The following is a 16,813-nucleotide window of genomic DNA, read 5'->3' on the forward strand; positions in this document are numbered from 1 at the left end:
GCTCAAAAATGACTGTGTGGTTGCTTATTACAGCATTATTTAGGAAAACGAAAGACTGATAATTCAATAAGAATTAAACCAATTGTGCTACATTGTGCCGTGGATACTACACAGACAATGAAAGTGAAGCAGAGATCCATACTGGCTGGTAAATTTCCGAACTCTGGGGAAGTCAATAAAGAAAGAGGACAGGAGGAAAGCACGCGCAGGATGCTTGTGTTTGTGTCGGAACGGGGAGACTGCACGGGCGACTCCGCACAGGTGACCCTTGGGCACCAGGGCTGGCACTGCACGAGTCCCCTCACATCCAGACTTTTCCCAGTGGGAACATACAGAGCTACCCAAGCACAGCTTCTTGACTCTGCATATGCAGAATCAAAGATGGGGAGGGTCAGCCGTGGGACTTGAGCATCCTCGGATTTTAGTATCCACTGTGGGTCTTGGAACCAATTCGTCACGGATACTGAGGGACGACTGTAAACATCCAGAATATTTCTGGTTGGTGTCATAAGAACCTCGTACCACTGGTGACCTTTGGAAAGGTGCACGGGGTAGGAGGACACACTCTGCGTCCTTTCTGTACATCCCCAGGCGATGTGTAGGTTTCACCATGTGCGTGTGAGCACTGCATACGTGTGTATAATATGTGTGTGTGTATAATACAGCGCTGATCACTGCGATCGCTATCTTGTATTCATCAGAGAAGAAAAGAGAAAGTTACAGAGCTCCCAACAAGGATCTCACATCACAGCTGAGCTGCTCTTACACGGAAGATCCTCCATCGGCTAGCAAAGTGAAGGGAGTGCCTGCTTACCTGAGAAGCAAAGGCTGCACTCGCACTGCTGGGCGCAGTCACGGCTGCGCTTGGAGGAAGCATTGCTGCATGGCCCTCACCTCTGTTTGTTCACAATCCTGTTTCTCCACGGGTGGGAGGAGGGGGGTGCCTGTGGGTAGCAGGGAGAAGGCTGGCAAATCAGAGGATAGACAGAACTGCTTGCAACACAGAGTTGCAGCCAAACTGTAGATCAGAAGGTGCCCTGTGTCAACACCCGGCCGCACTCAGAGCTTCGGGTGGTTCTGGGAAGAAAGCACTGCCCCGGCCACCGGCCTGCTCGAACTCTGCCCTTTCTAAGTGCCTTGAGGTCCCCACCCCTCCAGGTCAGTAAGGACTGCTGCTCTTCCACTTCCTTTGTGAGTCACCATTTAGTTTGGAGTCTGGCTATGGTTTCTCCATTTTTTCCACACAATCCTAATCAAAGTCTTAGAAATTCGGCCGTCCGGGTCATCTGATTCTACCTTCTGATGTTACAGACAAGGAAGCAGACAACACGCCTGTCTTTCATCCTTCAGACACGTGTGACTTTCTTCCTGGTCCAAGTGTGAGGACTCACTCCCGCATGCCTCTCTGAGTTCCTGAACTTCTTTTTCCCCGAACTCTCCTTTTTCCACAACCGTCTTTGGGGCACCAGAGGGCAAAATGGCCGTTCTGGCCGGGGCTGGAGAAACTAAGGAGAGAAGTGAAAAATATCTGAACTGTAACTCTCTCTGCCATCAAGTTTCTGTAGAATGTGAGCTTGTGAGGTTTTGTTTACCATCAATTCCTTCATCCCAGGGCCATGCTCATTCTTTTATACTAGTGATTATAAATAATCCTATAAAAGATTATTTCTTAATAACTTGAAAATCTGGTCAACTATTCTAAGAAACATTAATCTGTTAGGAAACAAAATCGTTCCAACTGGTTTTAGGGGGTCATGTAGATGTGGGTCAGCTAACAGTCCAGATGTTTACCTTCAACTAGTTTTAGAGGCACAGAATCCATGCTACTTCCCCCGCCCCCATTTCCAGATGCCTCAAAAGCCGACGACCTGTTAATAGCACAGGGAAGCCACAAAGTGCAAAAGCCAGTGCGATGTCAAAGAGGAACACGATTGTAAGAAACCATTGTTGACTTGAGTCATTAGCTCGTCAGATGAAGGCATAACCACCCGGACAGTTTCGCTGCAGCTCGAGAAATCTGAGATGCGTGAAGCACGAGACGTTGGTGGGTTCTGTTCACACCTGCCCTAAACTCCTTCGCTGCAGAGGCTCCCCTCTGGGTGACTTTACAGCCGACAGCGGCAGGAGCCCAGAAAACTGGCCTGGATAGGATCTTAACCAATCTCCTCAAAAATAGAAACTACTTGTTTTTCAAATACTCATGAGATTAACTGAATGTAATAGCACACAGCTGACATCACTTTAGATCTGAAAATCATCTTAAAAGACATGCGAGTAAAAACCAGAAGACAAAAAAATATAGAACAAGGAGGGTGTGAGTTGGGAAGGGAAAGAATGGAGATGGAATTTTAGAGAAACTAAAGAATCTTCAGGGGCTAAGAGAATAGGTTTCTAACTAGAGAGTAAGTGATGGAAAATAGGGTTTAATGTGATATCTCAGTGCAGAGTAACTAACAAAATATCCTGTGATTAAGCCTAAGTTTCTAAGTAAATAATAATCCTTGGAAAGGAACCAATGTGAAGGGAAAATGTGAAGAGAGTGAAAAAAAGATGTGTCTACTTATGGGATCAGATCAGCAAGTATAATTACTTAGCATTTTCATCAGAAGCTCTTCCCATTTGGTCTTCGACACAACCGTCACCTTCACAGCTAGCTGAACACTGTAACACACCCTCAAGGCTGAGTTCAAAGCCATGAAGAACAGGAGAAGCAAAGCAAAACAAAAACTGTGACCAGCATTGTGCACCTGCACAGGAAATTTCTCTGAGTTGTAAAGACAAAGTCTTTGTATGTTTAACCTTTTATGCAAATATCTCCCATCAGTAGTGCCTGAGCACATGTTGGACACGGAGCCAGCTGGGGGCCCCAAGAGGATCGTATTCTGATCATGGTTTTACACACACACGCACGCACGCACACATGTTGAATAACTTTGATGGACATCCAAAGAAATGTTCAGCCAGACTAGGACAGTGGACTGCATTTCCCCTTGACTCAGCTAAACAAATAGGTCAGGGAGAAAAAGGAAACCATTCATGTGTGTTCATAATGGCCCATTCACCGTCTTACCTCATCCCATAAGAGATCTCCTGAAGAGGACTATTAACAAGATAGAAGCCATCACAGGAAATACCCACACGGGGCCTGAGGGGACACCAGCCCCGTGACTGCGGCCTACTTCAGTAACAGGTGAGGCCGTCAAAAGGAGAAGCGGTTTTCTGTTCTGACGTTCAGAGTTCCCACCACACCCCCTCCAGGCCGCCTGCACTCCTAACGGTTGTTTAAAACTTTAGACCAAGCCAACCTGCTGACAGACAGTCTTGAAACCAATGACTCCCGCTGAAACTTAATTTCCAATTGCCTTAATCTAATCCACGCTGTAATGTACTTTCAATGGTTGAAATGAACAAATACGTCGGCCTTCCAAGTTGTCGAGGCTTCAGCCTCTTTTCACATTCAGCGTCAGCAAGCCTGACGTCAACGCTTTTCTCTGTTCTCCAGCACACGCATTGTTAAGTTTGGCTAAGAGACCCGAAGGAGAAACAACAGCCTCGAGTTGGAGACGTGGTGAGATCCAGTTCCTTAACCATGTGGAGGGGTCCTTGTGCATGTCGGCACAGGTGCATGACCACCAGTCACCCAAACCCCGGTTTCCACTTGGCCTCCCAACTCCAGTGTATGTAGAGACCTTCCCACCACGTTAGGCATGTGCCCTGGCTGTGATTTCCCAATGAAAGGCATTCACAGTCGTCTGAGTTGAGTGCTTACACATGCACTGGCTTCTGCAGTTACATATTCACAGGCAATTACCCAGCAGCGTTGTTATTTGCCAAATGCAAAGGATACAGTAAAATCATTAGATATTTTTAAGCTCTAACAAAAGCAATTTGTACAAGTCACTTCAAAATTACGATAATCTCTGAGTGAAGCAGGCACAGCACTTGCCTGTGGTCCAGTCAGGCCCTGTCACACGAGAGAAAGTGGGGATTTTCTTGCTGTCAGGGCAGGACCTCAAGCCTAGCTTTTGAAATTCTCATACCACATGTTTCCAACAAAAGGGAGATAAATGTTTGTTCAAATAGAATTCTTATTTCTTTTTATAACTGGCAGCCATGCATTCCCTAATTATTTTTAAAAATGGCATAAAATGTATCCAGATTGTTGTTTTCCATGGCGTCAGGTCCCATAGACTTCGCTGGCTGCTTAACGGAAAAGAGATGGTGTGCACCTTTGAGAGCAACCCTCAGGTCAAAACCAGACGCAGAGGATGGAGCTGATGACTTTGTCAGACACCCACAGTGATATCGGATTACTCTCCCCAAAGATGGAAAAATACCAACCATTCAGATAGTCGTTTGCAGTATCTGAAATTCTTACCAAATGCCATTTTTTTCCAGTAAAAATGAATTGAAGAAATGCACTGACTTTTGCTCTAAGATCATAACTGAGCAAAGAAAGTCCAAACACGGGCAGTCCCTGAAATCAGCCGCTCTGGAGGTGAGCGAGGCAGCACCACTGCCACCCAGCTCTGTGAGATCCAGAACGCACTGCCCAGGGACAGCCAGATCCAGACTGCGCCCTAACACACACACACAGGCCACGCAGAGGGTTCCAAGTGGACACAGACAGTCATGTTGTCTGTGCAGGAAGGACTTTTGTGACTTTGTGTTTCTCATGACGTCAAGGGAGAAGAGCCACGGACTCCATTTTGGAGACACACGCCCGGTCCCCAAGTGCCCTGCCCAGACCTGCGCCTGCCGACACCACCACACGGCTCCACTCAGGAAAGAGAAGCAACCCCAAAACACAATTTCCCCACCCACCTGGGTTCAGATCACTCCCCTTCGTGCTCTCTCACCTCCTCTGCAATAATCAATAACAAAACATTTGCATCCGGTTCATTTTTCCTTTGGATTTTAGCTACAGCCCAGAAGAAGCTTGACTGGCTCCTTTGGGCCTACTGTGGACCCAGTTCAGAATGCTTTAAGTGAAATAAAAGGTGTCTGTTTGGGTTTCTTTGATGTGGAAATCAGCTATCCCAGTATCACTTTTGTTTCCATAGGAAATTTTCCATCTTCACTTTTTTCTGGGTACGATCCTAGGCAGAGGAGTCCCCAGCTGCCTTGACCACAACATCCCCCCGAGATGACAGCACATCACCAGATTTGCTTCAGACCTCACCTCCAACTTCAGGGGGAGCCAAGGGCTGCCTGTGCAGGGGATGAGGATTCAACATGACGCAACCCTGAGCATCCTTGGATGGGAGAAGCATGGGGGCAGCAGCCTTCCTCCTGCTGCCCCCACCGGCAACAGACACTAGGGGACAGTCCGGCACCCCACCCTCCAGACACAGGTGTCCTGCACACAGACGTCAATACAGGCCACACATCCACAGGACAGTTTGTCACCCCCACGATGTGACAGCAAGGCCGGCAATCTCCCATCCATAGCCTGGCCTCTTCCGGCCTCCACTCTCATCTCAACCCCCCTCCCCACAGAGTTGCAAGTTCATCCAAATTTGGGTCTCCCACGTCAGCCTAATCAGCTCGTTCCCGCCCCACCCCCAATTTCCTGGAGACACATGTAAAATCCCATTTGTGGGGGGAAGAGTCTACTCAAGTTGCCCTGACACAGGGACCTAGGAGGCTGGCTGGCATTCCTGCAGAGGAGCTCAACTCCAAAACCTCCCCTGCCGGCGGCTCTTCCCTCTCCCTCCTCCCCCGCCCCCTACCTTGCTCCTCGCTGCTGCCCTCAAACCAGGCAGTGGGTTCCTCCTCTGGGAGCGGGGACTCTCCTCCACCTCCTACACCCTCCAGGGCTTTGCGTTTCTTCGACATCTCTGCCGGGGCTGGGGCTCTGGGATGCTCTTTCCCCACCCCCAGCCTCCCCCCTCGGAGAGGAGAGTGAAGGTGGGGTTAGGTGGAGGGGGAAAGGCAGGCGAAAGGGGTGGGGAAGAGAGACCAGGGAGGGAGACTGATGGAGAGGAGCTGCTGCTTAAGGAGGGAAGGCACTTTGGAGAGGCAGGAAAGGCAGGAGGAGGCAGGGGCCGGCGGCTCAGAGATCCTACAGTCAGTTCACCAGTGTGGCCGACGTCTAGGGGGCTGTCTGCTCTCCCTCTCCCTCTCTCTCTCTTTCTCTCTCTCTTCCCTCCTTCCTCCTTTTCTTCCCACTAGAAGGGTGAGCCCAGAGGGAGAGACCCCAAAACCCAGGAAGGAGAGCCTCCTTGGCCGCTCAGATGATTTCCTTCTAGTTTAGGAGGGGGCTAGGCTGGGTGCTGTGCCAGGACCTCTGCATGTCCCTGAAGGATTGGTGGCCTGGGGTGGGGTGGGTGGCAGTAGTTCTGGTGTTTGGGAGGGGGCAGTTTTCCATGGATTGCAAGGAAAATGGGTGGAAGGAAGAAAATAAAATGCTGCAGGATGCAATGGGGTGATGCCCTCAGGTGCTAGGGGGACAGGACCCCCTCCTCCTCCTCTGTGACATCACATGAGCTTTGGCAAAGGGGGCTGGGGGAGGTGAGGAGAGGATGGAGGAGAGTGGCAGCAGAGGCCAGAGGTGGGAAGAGTGGGGAGGGGGTCTTGTCCCCATTCAGAACTGAGGAAGGAAGCCCCGGAAGGAGGAAGGAGGGTGGGGGCACAGCTGCAGCGCCTCTTGGTCACCTCCTGAGGCCCCCTTTGGGTCTAGCAAAGCAACCGCATCCGTTTGCAGCTGGAGGGCAGCCTTCGCAAGGAGCTGGGAAACTTGGTCCAAGCAGTGGCCAGAGGCAATCACTCAGGCGCTAGAGTGGGCTGCGGTCCCTCTCAGCTCCTCTGCCCCCCCCTTGAATCTTCTTCTAGCTTTATCCATTCAGGTCTCTTTTTTCTCCCCTCCACTCATCACTCCTCCTCCAAAACAGTGTTGTCCCCAAACTACACACATGCGTATACACACACTTACTGCCAAAAAGGATGAAGGGAAATGATAGTAAGTTTTTTTTTAATGTAGGAAAAAGGTTGGAATTAAGTTTTTCTGGACTCTCAAGGGTTAAATAATAGATAAAAGGAAGGGCCCACTTACCCGCCAAAGTATGCGAAGTGCCTCTTTGCTGTCCCCTTCAAGTTCATACATTTAAAAAAGAGATAAAAAGAAGGAAAAAAAGCAGTCGGGCCAGGAGTGCGGTGGGTCCAGAGCTCCATTGAGAACTGCGCAAAACAAGTTGCCAGTGAGTCCAGGTGGCCCAAGTTCATGACCTCTCCAAGAACCCTCTCTTCTGCTCCGCTCAGCAGGCGTTTTCCAAACGCTCCGGGCAGTCTGCCTTTCGCGCTGATCTTCTGGGAAAATGGGGAGACAACTCGAGCCGTGTGTGGCATCCTCTTTCCCTCCTGTCCATCTGGGGGTCTCCGCAAAAGCCCCGCCGAGCGCCCTAGGCGCCAGAGGAGACTGGCCCATTTCGGTTCACCCTCCCTATGGTCGCAACTTTGGACCCACGCACCTACAGAGAACATGAGTGCGAGTGTGCGCGTGTGCTTGAGTGTGTGTGTGCGTGTGCGCGCTTGTGCCAGCCTGGGTGCCTGCGCGCACCGGGCTTTGGGGTGCATGTGCTCTCAGGAACGACTCTCCCTGGCTGCCTGGAACTTGGAGAGTTTTCCTTTAAGCCGGAGCTGCTGCTCGGACACCCCCCCACCCCCCCCCCCCCGCGCGTCCAACAGGAGGCGATGACGTCTGTAGCCTCGTTGCCAGACAGTCCCCAGGCTGCCGCTGCTGTTCATTGACAGGAGCGGGCGCTCAGACGTCAGCAGCCGGACCTTTGGCGAAGCTGCTCCCGCGGAGACGGCTCCCACCCCCGCACCTGCCAGCCCGCCTGGGGTTGGGGGCGGGGAGGGGGGAGGGGACGGAGGGGGACGGGGCGGGGGGGGTTGGGGGGGGCTCTGGGGCTAGGGGAGGAGAGGACTCCGATCTGCTCTCTTTGTCCTGGAGCTCCAGAGTTTATAAATAGTGCTGTCTCCAGCCAGACTCGCCCCCGCCCCCGCCCCCCGCCCCCGCCCCCCGCACGTCCCGCAGTGCCCCCGCCTCTGCCTTGTCACTTGGTGCTGGGCTGGCCCTCCTGGGAGAGAGGCGGGGAGGGGGCGAGGAAGCAGGGAGTGGAAACGGACGTTGCTTTTCTCGCTCTTCCCATTCATAGACTCGGTTTGTGTCTTGGGGCCGCCGCTGGGCTCCGGGAGTCGCAGTGAATGGATGGATGCCCGCGCGTCGGGAACGCGGGATCCGCGGGGATGTCGCCCTCGTGGGGGGCGCTCTTCCCACGCGGGGACATGCGTCCTCGCCTCGGTGGGTGGGAGGACCCCAAACGACCACCCCGAAGAGACTAAAGATCTGCCCTTCCCCGCCCCTCCAACCCCGGGGTCTTTTCTGCCCCTGCAATGCTAGAACGCAAAGCGCTCAGCGCCAGCACGGTGGAGAGGCGGGACGCGGGCGCAGCCAGGGCCAGTCTGAGACCCAGACCTAGGAACAGGGAGGGGAGCGGCCACGTGGCGCTGGGCAGTGCCTGGACCCGAGGGTGTCACCGCCCTCTGCGCGGCCCAAGCAGGCTTGCTCGCCCCTCCAGAACCCCAGGGGTGCGCTGCGGGGGACCGCGGGGCGGGGTCCCCACCCGAGCCCAGCTCTCTGGGAATCCCTGGGCTCGTGCCCCTCGCGCGCTGCGGCCGGGAGCAGCGGGACGGCGAGGCCCACGCGGGCAGGGAGTGGGAAGCGGCGCCAACCACCGGGGGCGCTGCCAGGAATCCCACCGAATGGAGTTCTCAGGCGCCTGCTCCTGCGGGAGCTTGACAAACGCGCCCAGAAGCTTCCACGGGACTCAGGACACTGCAGCTGAGGTGAAGCTGAGCGCCTGTGCTACCCTGGGACCCGTGAGCCGGCCAGATGACACTTGACCTCAGGGAGCCTGGGGACCATCCCTTCAGAGCCGGTTCCGCCCAGTCTGTCAGAGCGGCTGCCTGCCCACGTGGCCTTCTCCCCGAGCTCCTGCCCACAAAGGCGACTGCTCCACTTGGGCCCTGGCCCCCACCCCTCTCACCACTAGAGGAAGTGCCTTCCGGGCTCGCTCCGCATCCCCTCCTAAGTCCTGCTGTGCCTTCCCTCCTGGGACACACTGTCTTTTATCCCTTGGGGAAAAAACAGTTCTTGACCGCATCTTCTCCGTGGCTCTCGTCCAGTTCTCTCCCCTTCACAGCGGCTGCCCTGGGCCTGCCGCGGGTTTCTCCCCTCTCACTAGCTCTTGAACCCAGGCCAACAAGTCCGCCTTGGGAGCCCTGGGCAGCTGCTCAGTGAAATTCACATTCGCCCAGCTCGGCGGTCGCCCCGTCGGCCCAGGGCCAAGGGCAGTTCTCCACTGAGGTCCTCCGCTGCCGAGTCCTTGCAGTGATCTGCGTGCCTCTCTGGCCTGTCCTTCCTGGTCCCCGGCCCCACGGGCCTTCCCCAGAACTCACAACTTTGCATCTGCGGCTCCTCTCTGGACCCTTCTTCTGCTGAAGCCACAGAGTTCTCCTCCTTCTCACCTCGACTCTGGGGCCTCCTCAGAGAAGCCTCCAGCAGCCACCTCGCCTGCCGCTTAGCTCGCTCCCGTCCCCCGGCCTCGCTCTGCTTTCCTCCTGGCGGTTTGCTTTTTCGCTTTGTTTATACCACCTCCCCACTAAAATGCTGGCTCCGTGATGACAGGGATTTTTGCCCTTGCTTATAATCGTGAAAAAACTAGACTTAGCTTCACAGAAGTTCCTCACCTCACCACACATTAAGGAGATGCTTGATTTGTTTGTTGGCAAATAGGAGAAAGTGAGCTTGGAGGCCGGCAGGGGCCTTTTCTCTGCCTCAAGGTCCCCCAAAGAAAACGCCAGCTGAGAGTGTGCGGGCCCCGGCCCAGGACGTCGCGGGGCCCCCGGGCGACTCCGTTCTCTCCCCACTCGCTTTCTTCTTCAGTTGCTTCTCTCTCACCGACTCTTTGCTTTTTTCTCTCCCTGTTGGTCTTTTCTTTCTTAACGAAGCCTTAAGCCTGCCATGGGCACCAAAGGCCGTGCCTCAGCCCTGGGCCACGTGGAGCCAAAGGGGACCCCATGCTGACGTGTGTCCTCAGAGACCACACTTCTTCAGAGAAGTGTTCACACCTCTTCTCACCCTGCAAGGACACATCCAGTTCCTCTGACTTTAGAATGCCCAGTCAATGTGTCACACACGACCTTCATTCAACAGCCACTGAGCTCTGGGGGCCAGAGCTTGGAGTCCCGGATCTCCCTGAGGCTCAGATCAGGGCAGAGGAGCAGGGGCCCGAGAGGGGCCGGGCTGTGTGCTGGGCTGGAGGCGGGAGGGGGCCGCTCACACGGCCGGCCTGGAAGGCTGGTAGGAGCTCCATGGAGGAGACCCGGAGGCATGCGGAGCGGGTAGTTTGGAAGGCCCAGTGCTCCGCTGCCAGGCCCTGCTAAGGAGCGGGCATTGTATCCTGAAGGCCCTGATGGGTTTTCAGAAAGAGATGAATAATATCCAACATGTGTTTCTTGTTTTCACCAAGAAAACTGGGAAGTGGCTGAGAGGAAAGGCAGCAGGAAGAGCGCTGAGAGGTTGCTTTGTGGACCTGGGGATGAAAGACCTGGAGGAGGTGAGGGCGATGGGGCTGGTTCCAGAATGCACAGGCGACCGCCGACCTTCTGAAGTAGGATCCAAAGCGGAAGCTGAACTGTGCCATATATTCCAGGGAGACTGACTGGCATCAAGGAGCAGACAGGCTGGCTCCAGACAGGGTGGTCTGAACAAGTGAGGTTTAAGATCCATCCCCACCTTGCCCATCTGGAAGCCCCATGTTCCCGAGTACCTGCCAGCCCCAGTGAAGAGTCAGAGGGGCCCCGGGGAAGACTCACAAGAGACTGATGTACAAGCCGGGGCTCCTCTTCCGCTCGGGGAGATGAGTCTATGCGGGCTGGGATGCCTTCTTCCTTTATCCCGGCCACCCCCTTCCCATGAACCCATCAGAGTACAGATAGGATATGGGCTTACAGGCCATTTCATGTAAGCTGCAGGGGAGAGGGGGCAGAGAACCAGGGGTGAGCGAGCAAAGATCACGTGGCTTTGAGGATGGTTCCCTGAGCAGCCAGGACATCCCACCTGGGACCTGGCCTCCCCCAGCTCCCTCCACTCTGCTGTTTCCAAAACCACCTCCCGAGACCTTGAGGAGAACCAACAGAATGCAAGGCTCTGGGGGTGCCTGGGGACTTCTTAGCTCAAGTACAGAGCTGGGCACACAGTCAGAGACTTTCCAACCTCCTTGTTCTTGGAAGAACGTTTCCAGGTTCTTCTCATTCCAAGAAGAAGTGAGATCTTTGGATGATGGGGTGTTCATTCTCACCACTTCCCAGACCTGTCAGGGAAAAACTAGCGAAATCAGAGGAGGCTTCCCGACAAAGCGGTCTGCTTGGCAAGGACCCTGCTAGAAGAACCGGGCTGTTCCCGGCACAGGCGGAGGCTCGGCGGTGACCAGCTGAGCCCAAGCATCTGTGCCTGACAGGATTTCTAAGCTGTGGGAAATGCTCTGAAAGCGGGTGTTGCAGATACGCAAGGTCTGACTGAGAGTAGCTTCCTTAACACTGTGAATGGGTTAAGCAGAGTCTAATCACTGATTCGCAGAGGTGGAAGGAACATTCAATTATCTAATGAGACTGATCCCCTCGCCCCCAGGTTCTGTGTGAGGAACGAGGGAAATGAGAGCAGATACTGTAGCACAGCCAAATGGTAGCGGGGCTTGGAGCAGGTTTTTTTTTTTTTTTTTTTTTTTGTTTTTAAGGAAGGACAGGATAGCTATACATTATGTTCAGATTTCTCAACTGATCATATAGATATGGAAGTTTCAGATACAGCCTATCTGTTCCTCTCCTTCCATCAATAGATCAATAGCATGGCTTAATTATCCTAAATAGGCCATCTATTTAGATTTCATCACTTAAACTTTTTTAGACTTTTATTTGGAAATAATTTCAAATTTATAGAAAACTTGCAAGAATAAAAACAGAACAAGGAACCTCCATTCACCTGTTACCCAGATTCCCCTCTTGGTAATTTTCACCCCCATGTTCATTGTCACGTGCAGCGCCCTCTATTTTTCTGATCGGTTAAGAGTGAGTTGTACCTCTCAGTCCTTTACCCCCAAATCACTTCCATGTGTATTTCCTAAGAATAAAGATATTTTCTTATATAAACAGAGCACTGTTCGTCAACTTCAGTAAATGCACATTACTGATAAAGTACTTTTATCTAATCTCCGTCCATGTTCCCGTTTTGTCCATCGATCCAACGTCTTTTAGATAACCCCTCCCCTCCAGAGCAGAATGAGTCTAGGGGCAAGGATTTCATTTAATTGCCCTGTTCTTAGCCTCTTTCAATCTGGAACATTTCCAGAACCTTCCTTCGTCTTTCATGACACAGACATTTAGGATGAATATGGACATACCTCTCCCTACTGTTAAATAAACCATTTCTCGGTGTGGGTTTGGTGATGTTGCCTCCTGACTGGATTCGGGTTACATGTCCTCAGCTGGACTATAGAGGCGTGACTGTCTTTTTCCGAATATCACGTCCGGAGGCCCTGACATCCATTGGGTTCTCACTGGTGGTTTGAATCCTGAGCAGGCTCTTGTCCTGATTCCCCTCCTGTATAATTACTCTTTTCATTTCACTTGTAACTAATAAGCAGTCTGTAGGGAGACACTTGAAGATCTGGCTTATATTCTGCCCTCATCAAAATCTTCCCGGAATCAGCTTCCGCCTGAGGGTTCCGACTCCGTCCACTCCTGCCGTGAGGCGTTTCAAACTCAGCACACCCTCCTCTTTTACCCATCAGCCCTGGGGTGGGCAGGCACCCCGCCTTCTCCGTCACTCACCCATCAGCCCTGGGGTGGGCAGGCACCCGCCTTCTCCCTCACTCACTGACTTATGTCTCTCTCTCTGAGTGATGTCATGAGTATTAAAGTATTAAGAACTCATAAATTCCTGTTTCTCATGGTTTATCGTTCATTCCTGTATGCAGTTATTTTGCTCACATTTGAGCAAAATAAAAGAGCCAGTGGGAGTCCCTGTAAGCTGGCTCCCATCCACACGGCACACCCGTCCTTTTCTGAACTCTTCCTTGCTTTCAGCACAGCAAGGTGCTACAGGCTCATGTTGTACCTTCCTAGCCTCAGCCTGGAATCAGCCATTTCTCCAAGGAAAGCTTGTAGTGGGTATTAGAGACGAGGATCTGGGCACCAGGGTAGTTCACTGCTCCTGGGGTGTCCTTTCTGCTTGGCCCCTGCAACAGACAGATCTAGGCAGTTCATGAGCACATACACAAATCCATGCACACACACACACACGTCGACAAACATATGTGTGCACATACACACGCATTCACGTATTTCAGAAGTCGGGAGTCTTCCTTGTCTTTCCCACGGCATCTGTGTGTGTCCCTTCATCGCAGTGGAGCCCCAGCTCCCAACCACGTCCAAGTGTTGAGCCACGTGCTCAGTCCCACAAAGTGTCTGAAAGTTTCCTGCCTGCTTTGCCGTCACCACTGCAACAAGCGAACTGAAGGAAGTCAGCATGAGTTTTCCATTCTCCCTTCCAGCTCTCACCGCATGGTACAAAATCCAGAGTATCTATAGTCAACTCTGTGTTCAGAAGTTGTTGGTTTGTTCTGTCTCATTTATTTCCCTTCCATTGCCCTTCATTTGAAGGATGACAGGGTTCCTTTGTTTCAATTTCTCTTCAGGGTCAGCAGTTTCCCCTTTCCATTCTTATTGATTTAATTTTATTGTTTGAGTTTGTATTTTTTAAATAATTGGGCATTTTATTTTATTTTATTTTATTTTTTAACGGAGGTACTGGGATGGAACCCAGGACCTCGTGCGTGCTGAGCACGCTCTGCCACCGAGCTGTGCCCCCCCCACAGCTTGAGTGTGTGTTGTTGAAGATGCTTCTGAAAGCCAAAGCTCCACTTTAGATGCGGAGAGAGAGGCCCCCCATGTTCCTTCCACTCCGTCCCTCCCCAGGCCCAGTGAGAAGCCAGCTGCACTGTTTTTTGTTTTATCTCAACTCTACATCCTTTCGTAAAGGTGAGCAGATACGTTCGTTTCTTATTTTCTCTTGTTTCTCCACAAAACTTATACTCTACATACTTTTTTGCAGTTTGCTGTCTTCACTTAGTAGCATCTCCCAGAAATCACTCCCTGTCACTTCTCAGCATCTTCCTCAGTTTTTAACAGCAGCTCGATTGTGCACATGTCCTATGGTTGGACATTTAGGCAATTTCCAATACTTTACAATTACAAATAAGTGAAGTAAATCACTTGGCTCATTTACACTTTCATGCTGTAAGAGGACTGCTGGGTCACGAAGCAAATACAAGCGCAGTCTTGTTAGACATTGTCAAATTCTTTTTCAAAGGGTTTACAATTCACCAATCATTTTCTTTAAAAAAAAAAAAAAGTAAAATAAAATTTCCCAAGTGTACGGAGATCTGCATTAGTGAAGAAAAAGGTTTAACAAAGCCATCTGGTTCACTGAACTGGAAAGCTTAGGGTCTAAGGGCTGCTTTATCCTCAGGCAACTCGGGACGTGGCGGGCTTACCAGCACAAGAGCATAAACGTTCGCTTCCTTGACTCTTGCCTAGCCACTGAGCGCGTGCATTCTGAGCCTGGTCTCCGTCTGGGTTACGTAATAAGTATCCTGGAAAGGAGTCAGTCAGAACCAGGCATGAGTTCTGTTCTCAATTCTGTCAAGTTCTTGCTCTGTGCATTTGGGGCAGTCATTCGATGTTACTAAGACTCTGTTTCCTCATCTATAAAATGGGGATGAAAGTGAAACATTCCCCGACTGCCTGATGGTTTGGTTTATGGATCAAACGTGTGTGTCATTTGTAAACATAAATGGCAAAGTGCTATCTATCTATCTATATATCTATCTATCCATCCATCTATCTATGGATCTATCTACCAGTTGCCTCTATAGGCCCACAGTCTTGGAAACATCTCCCTTCTAAGAAAGTGAGGGGAAAGAACATTTCACTGAAATTTAGGAGATCTATATTTTTTCGGTTCATCCTCACCCCCACCACGGCTAACACACTGCTTGTCTGATCACCCATCTTTATACAATGAAAGGGGTGAGCTCCTCCGCCTGTCGGGGTCTTTCTGGTCCCAAGGCAGTCTGATTCTTCAAGGAGCGGATGCTAAGGCGGCAGTGAGGGCACTAAGAGGTTTGAGAGGAAGGCCCGCCCCCTCTTTAAAGATCCTCACCAAGAAATGGTTATTTGAAAATGGAGCTTTCAACAAAGTGGCCGATACAGTTCCTAAAAATCTAAGATCATTTTTCCACCTGGGGGGGTGAAGGCCAGGGGCCTCTGATCCAGTGGGAAGTATTTAAGTTTTTGTTTTTCCCCTTGTCTTTCCCTAAGATCTAGGATAATTATTTTGAGCTTAGCTGGCTCACAAAGGAAGACTGTTAAAAATAAATAAACAACCAGAGTGAGAAGGGCTATTCTGTATCTCTACCGCCATCGTCACTTGGGGCGTATGTACCTCAAGAGACCGAGAAATAAAAGAAGGCCTTCGCCCGGAAGGAGGAAGGCAAAGGGACGTCGGAGGGGAGAGAGGCCACATCTGTGTGGCTGACTCTAATTTTTTAATTCACCTTCATCAAAGACTTCAAAGTGCTGACTCTAAAACAGCGCCCTCTTCTGGAACAGGATGACCTGCCTGGTGCGTCCGTGCAGCCAGGGCCTGTGTTCGTCAGGGAGACAGCCCGCAGACGGCACGCCGTAGACCCCTTGCTGCCTGGGACTCACAGCCCCGAGAATGAGGACCAGGCCACAATCCCAGGCCGTGCATCTCTGTCAGTGTCTCTCTCATCCTCCCAGTGGCTCTTAGGAAAACCCCACTGCTCCTCTCCACCCTTTCCCCAGTCTGGAAGCTGTCAGGGTGGTGGAAAGTCCCCCTTTCTTTCTACCCGCCTCCAACGCCTCCCAGACTGTGGCAGCTCTGTCCCCAAACATCACTCCTCACCGTCCCCTCCAGCCTGGTTGAGTGTTTACAGCTTAGACTATATGGAGGTCACCCACCCGTCCCCTTCCTCAGTCTGGCTCCCCCTAAACCACGCCCAGAGTAGTTTCCTGAAATAATGTCTGAGCAGACCATTCTCCGGCTCAGCGTTGTCCAGCACTCCCTGAAGGACCAAGCTCAATGGGCTTCTGGCCGCAGGGTGGGCTCTCCCTGACCCCAGCCTCACCCTCCTCCGCCTGCCCTGAGCTCCCACCTCTCCAGCCGCACTGAGCACCTGGAGCTCCCACGGCCTCCAGCACGTTGACTGAGGCTCCTCCTTCTGAGGCCAGGACGTCCTGCCTGGGTGCCCTCCCAGGGCCAGATCTGGTGGGGGGCCCATTCCTCCTTCAGTGCTCCCCTCAAGGGCCACCTGCCCTGGAGTCTCCCCCCCATCATCCTCACCACCTGAGGTGATGTTCCGTCCTCTGAGCAGCACCCAGATGTAGCAGAGACTCCTTTATCGCTGTGCACCATCACAACCAGGCTGTGTGTACATTAGAAACGTATTTGTTACTGAGTCCAAGCTCAGGCTGCTTTCCACATGACAGGTCAATAAATAGTGAGATGAGTTGTTGGGGCAAGGAACTGTGACTTTACTTGGAAAGCCAGTAGACTGAGAAGATGGTGGACCAGTGTCCCAAAGAACCATCTTGTCACAGTTAGAATTCAGACTTGTTTTATACTGAAAGGGGAGGGAGGAAAGTCAAGCATTTCCTGGCCCCAGTC

At 52.0% G+C, this 16,813-nt stretch overlaps 1 protein-coding gene and 1 pseudogene across 6 annotated transcripts in view; one reads left to right on the plus strand and one right to left on the minus strand.

Annotated features, from left to right (window-relative positions):
* PDE10A (phosphodiesterase 10A) overlaps positions 1 to 7,594 on the minus strand; it is a 537,273-nt gene extending 529,679 nt beyond the window's left edge. For 2 of the 6 annotated variants that reach the window (XM_032485325.1, XM_032485331.1), the window contains exon 1: positions 5,733 to 6,822. In XM_032485325.1, the coding sequence (XP_032341216.1) occupies positions 5,733 to 5,838 (106 nt within the window). In that variant the 5' untranslated portion in view covers positions 5,839 to 6,822. Of the gene's footprint in view, positions 1 to 5,732; positions 6,824 to 7,054 lie in introns of those variants that run through there. The other 4 variants (XM_032485330.1, XM_032485324.1, XM_032485326.1 and 1 more) reach the window with 3 other exon arrangements.
* A 98-nt stretch (positions 7,595 to 7,692) lies between these two features.
* LOC116665396 lies at positions 7,693 to 8,483 on the plus strand (annotated as a pseudogene).
* Positions 8,484 to 16,813: the final 8,330 nt, after the last annotated feature.

Source organism: Camelus ferus, chromosome 8 (genome assembly GCF_009834535.1).
Source record: "Camelus ferus isolate YT-003-E chromosome 8, BCGSAC_Cfer_1.0, whole genome shotgun sequence".
In the NCBI taxonomy this organism is placed as follows: domain Eukaryota; kingdom Metazoa; phylum Chordata; class Mammalia; order Artiodactyla; family Camelidae; genus Camelus; species Camelus ferus.